This window comes from Brienomyrus brachyistius, chromosome 6, assembly GCF_023856365.1.
Source record: "Brienomyrus brachyistius isolate T26 chromosome 6, BBRACH_0.4, whole genome shotgun sequence".
Taxonomy (NCBI): Eukaryota; Metazoa; Chordata; class Actinopteri; order Osteoglossiformes; family Mormyridae; genus Brienomyrus; species Brienomyrus brachyistius.
This window is the reverse complement of record NC_064538.1, coordinates 19,376,332-19,393,015: the sequence shown is the minus strand read 5'-3', so window position 1 is coordinate 19,393,015 and position 16,684 is coordinate 19,376,332. Positions and strand designations below refer to the sequence as shown.

At 44.9% G+C, this 16,684-nt stretch overlaps 2 protein-coding genes across 2 annotated transcripts in view; one reads left to right on the top strand and one right to left on the bottom strand.

Moving 5' to 3' along the window:
- The window catches only part of mmp9 (matrix metallopeptidase 9), a 278,561-nt gene that overhangs the window by 173,993 nt on the left and 87,884 nt on the right, over positions 1-16,684 (bottom strand). The window lies entirely within an intron of this gene.
- The window catches only part of robo3 (roundabout, axon guidance receptor, homolog 3 (Drosophila)), a 63,224-nt gene continuing 50,419 nt past the window's right edge, over positions 3,880-16,684 (top strand). The window contains 1 exon segment of the mRNA XM_049017722.1: positions 3,880-4,465. Coding sequence (XP_048873679.1) covers positions 4,402-4,465 — 64 coding nt within the window. The 5' untranslated portion in view covers positions 3,880-4,401.

The following is a 16,684-nucleotide window of genomic DNA, read 5'->3' as shown; positions in this document are numbered from 1 at the left end:
CCAAGCTTGGTAACACCTGTGGTGCTTGGGCTTGACAACATCCGATTATCAGATATGTTTTGGAAAATTAATTCCGTTGGGCTCAAATGAAACAGAGGGCCCGTGTTTTGTTTGCTGTGTATACATAACTGCATTTTCTCTCTATGGCCTTTGCTTCTTTGACATGCAAACGAATTCCACCCATGGTGTGATGAGTGTTACTGCCTGCAGACCAAAGGTAGACAGGATGCGGTAATCTGAGCCTGAAGCTACACAAATTAGACAGCTATGGTAACAACTGGTGTGATTTTAGGTGGTTTCAATCATGAAATAAAAGCTAATGGTTTAAAATTGTAAAAACATGACTGAAATATGGGCTAAATATTTTGAGAATATGGAAACAAAAAAAAGAAAAAAGGTGCCGCTGTCATCTTTAATAAATGTTATATTTGAGAAGCTCCACGTTGCATCCATTCCTTATACTGGTGGAATTTACCCCAACAGCACAGACAGAAATCGAAATTCAAAATGACTGCCGGTGACTCAGGGCAGCAGTTCCACCCAGCACAGGTGTTTGATTTTTTTGAAAAACTATACCTGTATAATAATTTTTACAAACTGAAAAGACATGCCACCTCTTGTAAAATATTTTGAGTACCTGTCCTATTTTTGTAAGTGAATAACTTATAAACAGAATTTTAGAAGAATTCCACAAGTTCAGGGAGTCTTCCTGATACCAAGGTCTTTTGTTGTGCTGCGGTAAAACTTATGGGCAAGAAGTTTTACTGCTGCAACCCCGTCCAACCTTGCTGCAAATTTTCATTTTACAGGGTAGATGGGGAAACCTTATTAATATTTATGAGATAAGCGCAACCTGATTGGATCAGGCAAATTTTTGACAGCAAAAACAGGTACCATATGTTAATGGAAGCCTGTAAAATAAAATAAAAGCTATTTGGGAATTTCCCGATAAAATTTGCCAAGGGGACGGGCAGTGTCTAGCCAAACCCCCCCCCCCCACACACACACACACACACACAGACAGTTGTTCCTCATTGACTGCCCTGAAACGGCTCTGTACAGTGGTGTAGGGATATGACAGGCAAGACAGGAAATTGTCTCTGGGCCCCCAAACTGGAACGATTACACAGTACATTGCAACGACAATTCTGTACACAGTAAAGTGAAAATATACTTAAAAATAATGGTCAAAAGTTTTACCATGTCCGGGGAGGGTGCGTTGGAGGGGCCCATGGAGTTTTTTAGCCTGGGACCCCCAGTGTCCCTAGAATTACCTCTGTGTCTGCACACCGCACTGCACACTTCATACTGCTTGCCTTGATGCCTGCATTTTGACGTGCGGCTCCTCATAGCAGAGATTATGCTGAGCAGTCCTGCAGTCACATGTAAACTGCGAAACTAACGCAGTTTAAAACCATGCAACCGTCGTAAACAAATATTACTATAAATAATGTAATTTGTTGAGTTAATATTTAATAATGTGTCTTTGAAACGCATCCACTGAGTTCCGATGCACTGGTGGCTCCCGTTCTCACCGGTGGCTTCTCACCGAGGGCGGGAGCGGGGGGGTAATTAATCACGTTACCCTGGAAGACGCAGAAGCTCGCTTCGCAGCCCGCCGATTAATTAGCTTTAATGTCATAAACAGGGAGGCGCGATTTCCTTTTCAGATACGACGGCTTGGCATCAGGTGTCGCTTCTCCGCAGAAGAGTTATTGAGCGCGGATCCCAGTGCAAAATCTGCTCCAGGCCTCCTCATTATGCAAACACACGGAGCCACAAATATCCACTATCCGCCCGCAAAGATTAGTGGAGGCAGAGGTTAAACGTGCAATTTTTTGCTCAAACACACTTCTATGCCTGCATCCAGGCCTCGGTCTAAAAATGCAATGGTTGGCTGAAAAAATATGAGCATTTGAACTTCTAATTAAGATGACATTTCATTAAGCGAAGCATAGTGGTGGCGCACTGGCTCAGTGGGTAGCAATGCGGCCTCACACTGCTGGGGGGGGGGGGGGGTGGCGGCTGCGTGTTCTTGCTGTGTTTGTGTGGGTTGCCTCCCACAGTCATATGGTTTAGATGGATTTGTGTCTCAGAATTACTCATAGGCTGTGATTGCGATTGTGTGTGTGTGTGTGTCCTGTGAGGGACTGGCAACCCCTCTTTCCCTGCCTCATACTCTGTGGTTTCGGGATAGGTTTCAGGCTTGCTGTGACCTGGAATAAGATAAGCGCTTATACTGAGCGGATGGTTGTAATTATGAATCGTGTGGTTCTTCAAACCAAATTTCCCTTGAGAACACCCTGCACAGGACAATCTGTTACAGAAAATGGACGGATGGACACCCTATATTGTTGTCTATTTTAATATTGTGACACACTGAAAATATCGCGGTACAATTTCCGTACTTTGCTTGCGTTCCGCAGTTTTTTGATAAGTCCAGTGGATAGATTGCTTTTCCTTCACAGTGAAATGGGAAAAAAAACAAAACAAAAGGAGAAAAACGGAAGCTAGAGAGCTGCCTCTGACGTCCCCCTGAATCACACTACTGATGCGCTGTCACATGGCTCCCAAGATGCCCGAAGCAAAATGGTACTTAAAAATAAATGAGCCTCATTGGTTGCATCCCGGTGACCGGCCCACTAAATACTCTGGGTCGCTAATAACCTTTGACCGGAGGACCCAGACATGCTACATCTGTCATAACAGATGCAAAATGTATTTAAAGCTTGTATAATATTCTTTTATCCAATTAAACTAGATTGGTCAATTAATCAGTTCTGCAATCAAGTTAGACCAGCACACACATGAAATGCGAGGGCGGATTCAAGGGTATTGGTATAACCGCAGATTTTTTTCACCTTTTTAGGGGTAAGTTTGTAAATACACGATAAAAAAATACCGCTAGCAGATCACATAAAGTGATAAACATGGCCGACGGGAGACGCACCAATTGCTCTTCCATCCGTTCTCCTGAAGGCATCCTTTGCGGTACCTTGCGACGGAATCTCATTGCTTGTGTTTGTCACTTCTCTTACGATCAGATTTACGTTACTTTACTCTCTTGATAGTGCTATCAGGCCCATTACTTTGCAGCCTCTGTGGCGGGACACTAATACGGTCGTGCCTGGTTTCCCTCGTCTTCAAGAGCTTGTAACCTTGACTTTGACTATATTTTTTAGTCAAGTAATGATGCGGAGTAAATCCAGTGTAACCCAAGCCGCGTGTGAATTGTTTGACAATCTTTATGGCTTTCATATTGGGTTTATCAACATGTTATACACAATTACAACTCTGTGCTTTATTAATGTACTATCATAAATTAACTACATGTAAATAAAATGTATACATAGGCCTATGTATAATTTCTGTATGCCTGCTTATAACTACACAATTGCAATAGGCTTATTATATATCATTGTTTACATATAGAGTTTTATTTCTCTAAATGTACACATACAAGGGTTAAAGTATATACGGCTCCTATTATTTCTCCATTCTATTGATATTTTGTCAATATTAACCTAAGGTAATTGTATTATGTCCAAAAACGTCAGACACATTCATTAAACCGTTACTAAACATTTAACTTGAGTAGTCCTAACAGTTGACACTGAACAAATAAACCCGTATAGTTTAATTTTAAAAGAGTGTGTTTTTGACAAGACACTGGTATGTGTTTTAACAATACAGCATCCCTAGGATTTACAATAATTATCTCAAACTTTGGAAGCGTGTTGATGGTGGTTTTAAGGAGACGATGTGAGAAATACGTCGCTGTCTCTTTAAAAAGGCGATTTGGCAGGGGAAATGGATAGGGGTGGGCTCCAGCCGGCTATGACACCGTGTTCCCGGCGCTGGGGAGTGGGCACACGCTGTAATCCAGTTATGCTCATTGAGGGAGAGGACGGGGATGCAAGTCATCATCGAAAATTAAAATTGCACCATCTCATCTCAAGCTCTGACTGACGGAAACAATAGAAAAATCAATTACGGGGATGCTGCCTGTGAGGAACCAAGGATAAATATAGTAGTAAATACAACCCCGCAAACAGACACTGAAAACGGACAAGAAAAAGCACCGCTTTATGTTATGCTATTCGATTGTGTTGCGGTACACAGGTTTTCGGACGGATTTTTAAATTGCAGCGGACCTAAGGGGAGGTGTTTTTGTTTCTCTGTTTTTGCTTGACAACTTTGCGGGCTGTATGCACGGAGCCGATGTGATGCTGCTGCCACGGGGAAGATTTGCCGGAGGTTTGCAAGCCACTTCGCAAAGTTCAGCGGTGCGGTTTTAGGATCGCTCCTATAAGTCAGCCTTGGGATAGGTGTATTTATTCTTTTTTGGGGGAATTGAGAGCGTCTTGAATATACCCGAGGCTCGCAGAAATCTGGAAAGTAATGGAGTTTCGGCTCACTTTGGATGCTCTGGTGCTCGTGTTTGCTCTCATCAGCGTTACTTTAGGTAAGTTACTTTTATGAAAACGGACACTAAACATGCACTTTTACGTTTTATCTGTTTATTATTGACGCAGTTATAGATTTTCGGGAATAAAATGCCATTTGTGATTACTATCCCTTAAATTAAACATACATTTTTTTTAACAAAATAAAGAAAGCATCACGCTTTGTCCCAGCTATGTGATTACCCACTTGATAAACCTACCAAAAATAAATTAAAAAGTAGGCCTATGAAAAACTACGGTGTTGTGCATGCAGGGTTAAGTAAAACAGTATAAATATTTAGCTGCATTTTAGACATGTGCTTATGAGCAGACTTCATGTTTAGTGTGCGACTCTAAATATTCAGCGCTTAAAGCATTGCTCTGCTTAATATTTATAAAACGAAATATTCCCTCATATTCAACAAACATAAAACCTGAAACGTGCACCTAGTGGCTGATGGTGTATAAATATTTCTCATCCGGTTGCCCTTTGGCGGACTTGACAGCGCTGTCTGGCTGCGCCGTTTGCGTTTTACTCTTACAACTTTCATCAAGGTTAATATTCCGTGCATTTGCTGCTGTTTTCCCGTGGAATCATTTTATATTGTCCACTCTTTACAATGGCGATAGGTAAAACTTTCCTGTTATAAAACGGATAGAGAGGATGTGTTAATACTAATATTTACTAACCAGCGGTAGACGTTAATTCCAGGGGCTTACCAATACCCTAATTAGATTGTTTCGATATTAGTGTTATATGCATGAGAAAAAAACCCCCACATTTTTCTGTATTGACAGCAACGTGAATTGCTGTTATATTCGAACTACTCAGCTAAATGAATGAAAAGTGCTGCGCCCTCAGACATTACGCCGACCAGCTGAATAATCACAGTAAATGGAAATGCAGTTAATGCCCACTCTCAAATAATGAGGTTGCTCTGTACTGGAACACCACATCTTTCAAATAAAAAAAAACATTTTCCTAGGTCAATGATAAATGCGATGTCTGCTGGGCCACTTGCCCGACAAGCTTTAAGCGATCGGGGACGTATGTCATCGGCGGAGAGGTGCGGCTTTTTGCGGAATAAATCTGGACTCGCAGGAGGGATAGATTCCGAGACCTTGAAGGGAGATTTTGACCTCTGTCATGAACATGTCCAAGTACGTTTATTCTAAACTATTCATAAGATTACATCGTTTTCCTGTATAAAACCTATTACGATAAGCAGGCAGATATTCGTTTCTCGACCGACAGAGGTATTTGAAGTAAATGTATGGAAAATATACAGCATTGGACTCGGTGCTAAACATCCCCAGTCACTGATAAACTCCGGCACAGGCCTAACCTGTTAAAGCAATCAGATATCTAATGGGGGGGGGGACTCTCTGTAAAAGTCAGCTCTGGGCTGCCCTCAGGGGCTGCATGCTTTTCACGCCTGCACGGATGTGAACATTAATTTTCGCACCCTCCGGTAAAAAGCCGCATAATTACGTTTAGGGACATGGTACAGTTTAACAGGTTGTTCGGTCTGAAATAAGAGTTTCCTTTATTCGCTCTCACTGATGCCACCCCCCCCCCCCCCCCCCACCATGACAGGGCAGATTTCACCTCATCCCTTGGGAATTCTGCCCTTGTCTGACAGAATGTTAACAGGGAGTCTGTTGGTCTGTTTTCGCGTTAGTCGGCGAAGTGCAGTTTCTGCTCCACATTGCGGCATCTAGGGGGGGGATGATCCCTCATTGAGTCCAGATGCTGCCTTGGGCCACATCATGCCCTCGGCCTCTGAACCCCGTGTCACTCTCGAGAATTTGCCCAGGAACTCTGAGACAAGCGTCAGCTTCTGCAGCTCACAGGGTTAGTTTAATTCTCATGTCCTCTGATGCTGTCATGGAGCTACATTGGCTGGTTTTTAGGAGATAGTGCTTTTCTGCTGATCAGACTGCGGGAATTAACAGTCTGTTAGTGGAGAAGATTTTGACCTGGTATGACTGATTGTGTGGGAGTTATAAGTGTCCATTCCCAGCTTTGGAGCCTGCCATAATCGCAATACAATAATAATAATATCTCCACTGAATTTATGCATGCATTACATGTTTGTTAATGAAGACACTGTACAAGCTGTGCCTGTTTGGGATTTATTTAAATCTGCTTTAAGTTGCGGTTTTAGAGGCTGGTTATTGCTGTTTTAGGCTAATGCTAAAACAGAGTACCTTCTGTTTGACAGGGAGGTAGAATTTTCTCAATTTTTGGTCACCCGCTGTTTCCATTTCCCCCCATCACCTTTGTACATCTGATAAGGAGAATTTGTGGATTTCGGTGCAGGATTCCCCGTCCTTGAGAAGGCTTTTGGCGGCTGGTTGTTTCCTGGAGCGCGTGTAACCGAGAGCGGTTCTGTTTGTTTGGTCTCGTTTGAAGCCGTTTGAACACAGCCCAAATGCAGCCGGCTGCAGTCACACCATCCTCAAGCCGGCCTGAGACTCACACATCTGATTTCAGCCATGACTGCGCAGTTCCAACCAGGCTAACGGCGTTAGCTGCTACAAGGGGGCAAAAACACATTCAAATTCGCAGTTCGTTTGTTTGGCTAATCCTTTCATCGAAAAGGCTGTCCTTTATTTTTTAAGAAGTTAGGGTGAGTCAGTCGCTAGAGCTCTTGACGGTTAAGGGCTTTGCTTGAAGGCCTGTTGGTAAACTCACTCTGCCAACCCCAGAATTTAGACCTGCGACCTTCTGATCACAGGTACAGCATCCTAACCCTAATGGAGTCCCACACCATTCCCCGTGTACCTGACAACTTTTCAAATTAATCATAAAATAGATGTCATCAACTCCATTTGCATTTTTTAAAGCTTTAGTGTAAATTCGACCAAATTTAAATTGCATTCGTACTTCAGGAAGAAATGAGAGGATGATGAGTAAATGTAGTGAAATTAATACAGATATGCTAATGCTGTGTTTTTGGGGAAAGGTTAGCTCGCCGCGTAACCATGTGACACAAACCATTTGCTATTAATCAAGTTATATTATACAGTTAACAGTAACCCTAGGTCGATTTTCAGGTATTGCGCTTGTAGAGAACTTTGAAGCGACCTTCTCGGAACATGTCATTACTTCCCAGCTACGCACATCAATGCTGTTGGCAGCGGCGTCGGGAAATAACCAGGGCAAAAATATGCCAGGAAATCTCAGAATAGCACTAAAAAACATTCAAACAAATCAAATACACTCATACAAACATACATACATAATTCTGTGTTACATGTAATTAACTAGGGGTGGCATGGTGGTGCAGTGGTTAGCACTGTTGCCTCACACCTCTGGGACGCGGGTTCGAGTCTTCGCCTGGGTCACATGTGTGTGGAGTCACATGTTCTCCCCATGTCGTCGTGGGGTTTCCTCCGGGTACTCCGGGAGTTACTAAATTGCCCATAGGAGTGCATGTGTGAGTGAATGGTGTGTGAGTGTGCCCTGCGATGGGCTGGCCCCCCATCCTGGGTTATTCCCTGCCTTGTGCCCATTGCTTCCGGAATAGGCTCCGGACCCCCCGCGACCCAGTAGGATAAGCGGTTTGGAAAATGGATGGATGGATGGATGTAATTAACCACGTACTACTATGTAACTCTGTTACGATTCCTGGCAGTGGTCAGTTTTATTTTTTAATTCAAAAAAATCCACCCAAAAATAAACAAGCGGATCTCTGCTAGGGGCGTGGCTATGGATCATCTGCTTGTCTGTGGCTTTGCCACTTACCAATCAACAACTTTTACAGTTGCTTAGGGCCGGGCAGTATATTGAATTTTCACGATATATTGATATATTTTCAAAACGAGATAGGATGACGCTACACCGTTTATATCAATATACCTTTTATCATGTTTTAAAACCAATAATATTCCATCCGAGCTTTTGCTCGTGGTGTCACACAGACTTCCAGAATTCACAGCTAATATCAAAAGGCGAAGAGTAATTGGTACTTGTTTCTTTTTAAACATTGCCAAACATCACACAGGCTTAAAACATCATAATTTGAAATATTTTTTATTTTATTGCAGGAACCGCTTTGCATTCACAGTTGCAGAACCAAATATTTTTAATTGACCTTCAACAGTTTCTAAAGAGGATGTTTAAAACACCTTAAACTAGTTCATTGAAAAGGCTGTGATGAAGTTTTCATTTTATCTATAAACTAATACATGATACATATACACAGACTATGAAGAGCTAAATAAAAGCTTAACTAGATGCAACTGTGCTCTGCTTTCCCTTGTATACAGGTGGTCTTCTGTACACATAGAGGTGATTACCCACTGCCTTTTGGAACAACAGTAGTATATTTTGTATTTATGTTAGCACAAAGTAGTGATTACAGTACGGATTTTATTATGCATTGATTACTATTTTTAAAAAGTGCCCCCACAATTTTGTGAATGTCCCCCTTTTTTAGCCAGTGGGAGGAAAAGTTACCCCGGAAATATCTATTTTTTGATTTGCTACATTGGCCGTCGGACGTAAAGCATCAGAACTCCGGGGCTAAGCTACTTCCTGTTCGGCTGGACGGGGCGGAGCTTGTCGCTAAACGGGGAGCCGGGCCGTGCGAGCTCATGCCGTGGCCGATTCACCCCCATTCCTGTGTCACTGGGCCTTAAATCTTGACAGAGCTGCGGTTTGAACCCATTTCTGACTCTGAGTCGTTCGGCAGTACAAACACCCCCCCCCCCCCCTTCCCGTTCACCCATCTGTTTGTCTTCAGATTTATCATCCTGTCAGTAGCTCACATAGTCTCCTGAGATCTACCACGCGTTGTAGGACCTGCTGCCGTCGTTGTGTGTATTCAACACCAGGCAGCTATCCACCAAAACAGTGACGATGAGGGAAAAGAGGTTTGCTCTCTGCTCTGTGGATTTCAACAGGAATTATCTGACTGAAAAAGAGGGCAATCGATCAGCTGGAGGCTGCTGTCGTCAGCTTATAATTTATTTTTGTTTCTAAGTACGCATGGAGCCTTATACAGGGGTCCTTTGTTAAGCATATTTGGACAGCTAGTCTTTTTGCTGTTGCTTATGAGTATTTGACTGAAATTGATGGGAACAGAGCAGCTGGTGGCTCATCTTGTTGATTTATTATATATTTTTGGTTCTAGATGTTCAGGGGTTTAAGCATTTTATTTAAGCATTTGCTTAATAAGTGTTCAGGCTTTTTAGCTGTAATTTTGTGTTGTGTTTGAGATGCTTGTTTTTTTGGAATCACTTGATGGGAGAAGAGCTGACAGCATTCTGGCGCTGATGGGACCTAGACATTCCGGAAGCGGCATTCCACAGGTGAAGGGACCCAGAATTTAATGGCATCCTGGATCCTGGGTCGGGCTGGGTCAGTACCCCGTCTGGAGACGTGTCATTTTTAGGGTGTCCTATGAGTCTCCGGAAAAGTAACTAGAGATTTAGACAGAGACGAGGACTGGACAGGATCAAACCCATCTCACCCGCCCCCCCCCCCCCCCCCCATAACCCTGATTCATTGCTTTTTATTTTGCTGAAAGTTCACAGACCAGGGTCTCGAACTCTAAAAAATCTTGGGGGCACTGACTAGAAGGTCATTAGCTGAAGTGGGCTACTTGAGTTAATTAATTTTTTGCTTTTTGGCCAAAAGAAAGGAAGTGTGAAAAAAAACTTGCCGCCCAGGAGGTGCGGGGGTTTGATGGGGGGGGGCTACACCGATGCCCGCAGTAAAATCTGTCGAGCTTGGTATTTTACTGCCGTGGATTACCTGAATAATGTTACGTTGCTTCTTTATTTTGTTTGGAAAGCAATCAAACAGGCTAGATTTAATAATGATTGTAAAACATGTCATGGGCTGGTTAGACTCACCTGCGTATCGCCTTCAGGTCGTGGAAACAGATGTATTCAGTGGGAAATGAAGGAGTCTGTGCTCATAAACAGCGATCTGATATTCAGAGTAAAGTATCTGTGTGTCAGACACCACAGGGCCTGGCGGACGGCATCAGGACGCAGCTTCTTTTGTGAGATTCCACAGGGTTGAGGGAACCAGCTTTGGGATTTCCTGGGTCAAAGGAGAGCCTTGTCTGCCCACATTGCCGGCCGCCGGCTAGATTCTCATAACGGGCGGCGAGCCTCTGGGATGTGGCCGTCTCTGTCCGTGCGATCCGAGGAATACAGGGGCCTTCTCGGTAGTGGTGAAGGGCGCAGACTCGAGTCGCGTCCGAGAAGCGCTTTACGGCGGAGAAGAGAAGCACATCTGAACAGTGCCAGTTAGATACTGAAAATAAGTGACTTTGCACTGGAGCGCCTGCTGCTCCGATAACACAGCATAGGCCAGGGCTCTGTAAATATGGGCCTCGATTCCGAATCCAGGCTGCGTTCTCAGTTCTCCCAGGCAGTTAGTTTAATAATTACTGATTGTTCTGACTTGCAGGTAAAGGAAGGCTGGAAAGTCAGCAGTTCCTGGAGCTTGAGGACCATGATCTGAATACCCTGACAAAGGGTGCAGAGAGGTTTCCCCTGAGTGGGAAGCCAGTCTATCACAGGACACGGTTGTTTAACACACAGCGACGTGCGGTGATATGGTATGAGATCGGTATGAACCGGATTACCCTGAGGCAGTTTGCTCCAAAATTAATCTCTTCCGGAATGAGCTAATAAATTGTTTTGTTGTTGTAACCTTTTTTTTGTTTTGTTGAGTAACCCCACATACATTTTCTTAATGTAATAATATTTGCCAGACAAAGTGCAGGGCAAATAACTAATTTGTTTGTCAATTAAATCACGTTTAATTTCGCAAATTAAAACCCGAGCGGCAATTTATATGCGAAGCGCTCCAGCCTTTCTAATCTCTAGCCGAGCTAATTGCTACTTCCCGTCCTGACTGGAAATGAGCGTTTATGTACAGCATCACCCCCCCACCCTACCCCTGCCCCCCCCCCCCCAACTCACCACCGAACCCCAGCATAAGTGAATTAAGTGGGAAGGAATAAAAAAACAGCCCGAATCACTGCTCACAGACCACCGTGTTAAAAAGCCACATGCCGTTATCAGTGTCGCTGGCTGTCATTCCGCAGACTGCAAAATAAATGGTGTGTTTTCCGTAATAACCCGCTCTGAGACTCGGGTGAGGGTGACGCAGGCCTGGATGCAGTCATGCTGACCGACAGTTATGGGGAAAGAGTAAGCATCCCTTAATTAACTAAAACAATCAACAGTTGATTACTTAAAACATTTAACCTTGAAGTCAGTAAAAGGGTCAAATTGAATTGCCGTGTCTAGGGAGAAGAGAGAGTGAGTCATTGATGGATTAAATGAGCAGAGTTGCGTCGTGAGGATCCCTTATGCTGAAGTTGAGACCTCCCCCCTCCCCGCGCCAATTATATGTTTTGAATCAGTGAGTGACAGGGGAGGGGCAGTCCGGGGGCCAATCAGCTTCCATATGGGGTCAGTGACCCTGTGGCCCCGCCCTGTATACACCCAAGACCCCTTCAGAATAAAACTGTTCAGGGGTCCCGAAAGGGGCATGCTCCTCTGCAGAGCGTGTCTGCTACCCCCCTCGTCCTGGCTAATCTTCATTAGCACAGACAGCCCGTCTTCGCTCACCTTGACTATTTATCTTTCCGACCGCAGTGCCTCCCGCCTTCAGTCTCCGAAACCCCCTGTTCCTGCCAGGAATACCATTCTTGCCCAGCTTGCAGGAATTCTTGGCAGGATTTTCCAGAGCTTAGATGCTTTGCAGGAGTTCCTCCCCTGCTTTAAGAAGAAGAAAAAAAAGTGCGTGTACGCACACACGCATTGTGGGTGGACTGATATGCGTTAAATCTACGGGCGTTAAATCAGAGCAGGGTGGCAGGTATACATTACAGGGAGGCAGAGTCATTGCTTAATTACTGTGTTTGTGAAACAGTCATTCCTTTTTATCTGGATGCAGTTGAGGGAGGCCCGTGTTCCATCCGTCCAGAATGCCGCTACCAAGCTCTCTGGAATGCGCTCTAAGTGCCCATTAAGGAGTATTTATTTTCATGGGATTATTGCAGCAGCAGGAATAATGGCAGATCTTATCTCCCTGGGTGTGTTTAATCGAGAGTCTCTTGTTTCGTTCGTGACGGACGTGTTTCTACTGCTGCTGTGGTCGTACCTTAGATGTTGGTGCTGCAAAGAGCAGCTGAATGTCCAACTGCCTCACCAGGAATAGCTCGGTCAAAGAGCCGGAAACTTCCGGACCGCAACCCCCCCCCCCCCCCCCCCCAAAGAGATTTCTAACTGGCAATTACGTCTGTGATTGTTAATGGCGGTGCAAATTAGGTAAAGGACATCTGTTATCTTTCATAAGCTTCTAATTTTCGAGGATTAGAGCTGAAAATGGTATGATTAATCATAATTTGCTATCTGCTCTATCTCAATGAGACCCATTAGCTTTGCATATTTGAAATTCAGGCGGCGCTAACAAGGAGATCCATTAAACTGTAATTTATCATTAACAATTCTTCTTGAGATTCATAATGGGACGCTTTTGATTTTTTTTCTTCGCCTCCGTCTGCGTGGAAATGATCTGGATTCTCCTCGCAAGGGAGCATGTTCCTGGCCAGATAACGCTACCTTTCCACCATTTGTCGTCCAGCTTTGCATGTGGGAGGGGTATAAGAAACACCCCATAAGGATCCCCATAAGGATAGGTACACCCGCTCACACACACACACACACACACCGAATCTCACATAGGGACAGAATCCTCTCGCTGCCTGGTGGGACAGGGGACCCTGCAGCTATGGCCGATCGATGAAGATGATAATGAAGGAGGAGTGTGATGGAGTAGGGAAGGAACCCGCAGAAACGGTCTCTGCCTCCCCATTGTCCGTCATCTCATCCACCCCCTGGATTGGTGCGGTTCACGGTCTGCTGACTCGGCGCGGGTAGACAGGATGTTGGGGCTACGATGCGGGAGTTAATGCGGTGGAATGCGTGGCTGCCGGTGGCGGCGGAGCCCGATGCGATCTCTCCCAGATGTGCCTTGTTTTTTGCCCACCCCCTCACCGTTGTTTCCCTTTAGCGGTGTGTTCAGGGGTCTTATTTCAGGCCCCCTGGTGACACACAACAGCTGGGTCACAGCCCTGCTGCTCCTAAAAGGATAACTCCAACTTCCCCCCTCCCATCCACATCCCAACCCCCTCTACCAGATTAACAGCGCCTAACTGGACTCAGGCACCCCCCCAGGTGAAACGTAATCCTGGGTCAGTTACTTTTCCAGATGTGCGTGATGTAAAAGCCCCTTAACTAGACTCTGCGGCAATGCTATGCTGTGTCATTCTTTGAATTCTTATTTAATTTTTTTATGGCAGCAAATTTTTGCGGTGCAGTTAAGCGCTGTGTAATAAGGGGTCTCGGCCTACCGGGGCGTTGCAGTGAGTCAAGTGCTGAACGGTAAACACGGCATAGCTGCATGCCGGGGATTTTTGTTGGCATGTTTATCTCCTTTTCCAGCATTTTGGCTGAAGCCACAGTGTCAGTAGTAGGACGTCCCCAAGTCACATGACAGGAACGATTAGTATGGCCTTGGTATGTTCATCGAGTTTGGGCCCATTGCTGGCGTCCCCTTGTCTTTGGGTATCAGGACCCCTCACTTTCTCACAGTTTGGGCTTCAAATCAAACTATGTGCTTTGTAAAGTCCTTTGGTCTCCCCAGAGCCAGAGCCTCTTTGAGGATGTAACACCCCCCATAATGACCCATTCTCTGCGTGTTTGCATTGACTGCCTTCCCAAGTTTGGTGAAGCCTGACACTTCGTTTGACTAATTGTTTGCCAGTGTGTTTTTACAAGTGTGCCAAGTAAGGAAATATTTGTGTTTGGCTTTCCTTTTAATCTATATACACTTTGTGTACCCTGACTACCAGACAAACACATCCCATAAACTCCACAAGCAGCATGTGTAAACCCGTAGTTTTAGTGTAAAGTTTTGCAGGCTGAAATGGTTGCATTTCACACCCTGTAATTTTCTTTCAGTCGTGTTATTGACGGGTGCGTTCAGTCGTAAGATGTCTGCCACGGTGGTCTGTTTGCAGGTTTCCGCGCCTAGACACTGGAATGATGACCGTTTTGTTTTTTTTTTTTTTTTTTTTTGGGAACTCACTACTTTTTCTTACTGTGTGCTACACTCTGAATCCGGTTTTTTATGGCACTACAATTCCATAAATTGGTGTTGAGTGATTAGAAGTTAGAAGTTCATGGTTCTGGGTATCGACGTTATGTGTGCCGCTGCTTAGGAGTTGGTGACGGCTGCTCGGGTCGTTCATCTGACCTGCGCGGACCCCACACAGAGGTAGCACGCACACGCGCATCCGAGTCGCGGAGAATGCTCCTCTGAAAATGCGCTGGGTATTTTCCTCCTGTCTCTGTGTCCGAGTGGATGCCAGGTGACGAAGACCGCGTCGTTATGGCCTGCGGCTCGTATTGTAATGCAACCCCCCACCCCTTTGACGTCCGCTGGGTCAAAGAGAAAGGGACTTAAGCGAGGGGATGGGGCTTCCCTGCCTTCTCAGCCTCGGTAACTTGAGGGAGAGGAAGGGCACATTTGCAAATCAATTCCCAGGCTTCATTTGAAGAGGAGGAGGTAGACTGGCTGTAAAACAACGAACTTAAGTTCAGTGGCGGAGGGGGGCGGTAAAAGAATTGCAGATGAGGTTTAAGAAAAGTTGGTGATTTTCAGTTTCCTTTCTTCCTTTCTGCCTCTCTGTCATCCCTTTTATTCTCCTTTCCCCCAGCCTTTTGCCTCTCTGTTCTCCAATGGATGCCATATCTATAGCAACTGTACCGGAATTAGAATTTGAAAGGCCAGAGACACTGAGAGCGTGATTTGGGGGTTGGGGTGTAGCCGGGAGTGGTGGTGATTTGAAATCGGGGGGGCCACAGTGTGGCCTAATCTTTTTTTTTCCCACTTTGTCGGGGATTTGAATTGCGGTGCTGTTACAAGCCCAGTCTTATTTATTTCAGAAAAGCCTCAGCTGGAAATGGGAGACATTATCTTTTAGGGGTTTAAAAGAAATGCCAGACTAGAAACAGCTCAGATATCCCTGTATGGGCTTCATATCCATTTTCTTTTCTTTTAATTTCATTTTTTCTTACTTTATTTCATTTTAAAGGCCCAGATTTCCACACTCGGCGCCTCATGTCCATGATCGTATAGTGGTTTCACGGGGGGGGCAAGAGGGAGGTGACACGTGCCCCCGATGGTCGAGATACGATGAGTCAGCTGGCATCACCATGACAGCGGTTCTCAGGCGGCCCCTGCATCCTGGCCCCGGTTTACTTATTTATTTATCCGGGAACATGATTCTGTGTGAGCGCCCTGTCCCAAAGAAGTTCCGGAATTGTTGCCGAGGCGTCCTGGAGGTTTGGGATGCTGACGCCATCAGCACATCGATAGCAGGGCGAGCATGGGATGGGAGCCCCAGGGGGCATCAAAATATCTGTCACTACCGTGCATCGCGTTTTTACTGCGGATAATTACCGTTTTCAGCCGTTTCAAATCTGAGCATTTTATACTTTTCTGATTCTCCTAAAAACAACAATGACATCACAGAATAACAAGTAAGTCAAGTGAAGATATATTGTCATTTCAGCTATATACAGTATGCAAGGACATGACATACTGTTCCTCTTGGGATCCTCCTCACTGTTCCACACTTCTGGCAGGACAGACATTACAGTGTGAAAGACTTCTGAATAATTTTGAATCTTTTGAACAATGTACATAGTGCACATTTTTTTCTACAGTTATTAATTTAATAATAGATCATTATTAATTAATAAATGAATACACTATAATCATTAAAAAAAAGAATAAATTATAATAATTAATACATCATTTTAATAATAGATCGTTTAAAAAATTTGTGCAGTTATTAATGTAAGGGGACGGTATAAGGTTTGATACACCAGCCAAACCATCAACTGCTTATTTGACACCGTCAGTCTGCCAGATACAGGAGATACAGACCTGCCTCACATGCGGGGGTGGTGGGGGGGGTGCGATTTTGGTCCGCGGCAGGAAAACTCAGGGGGAAAGGGGTGGGGATAGGCTTAGCGCTTTAGGGGTTGATTTTCTTGGCAGTGGAGGGGTGCGGTTATGCGGGCCATGCAGGGCTGGCAGGACGCGGCGTCCTCCACGCAGCTTGGCACTCATTCAGCCCGGCAAGGTCACCCCGCGCCAGTCTGCGCCTCCTGGAACACTTGCGCGACGACTG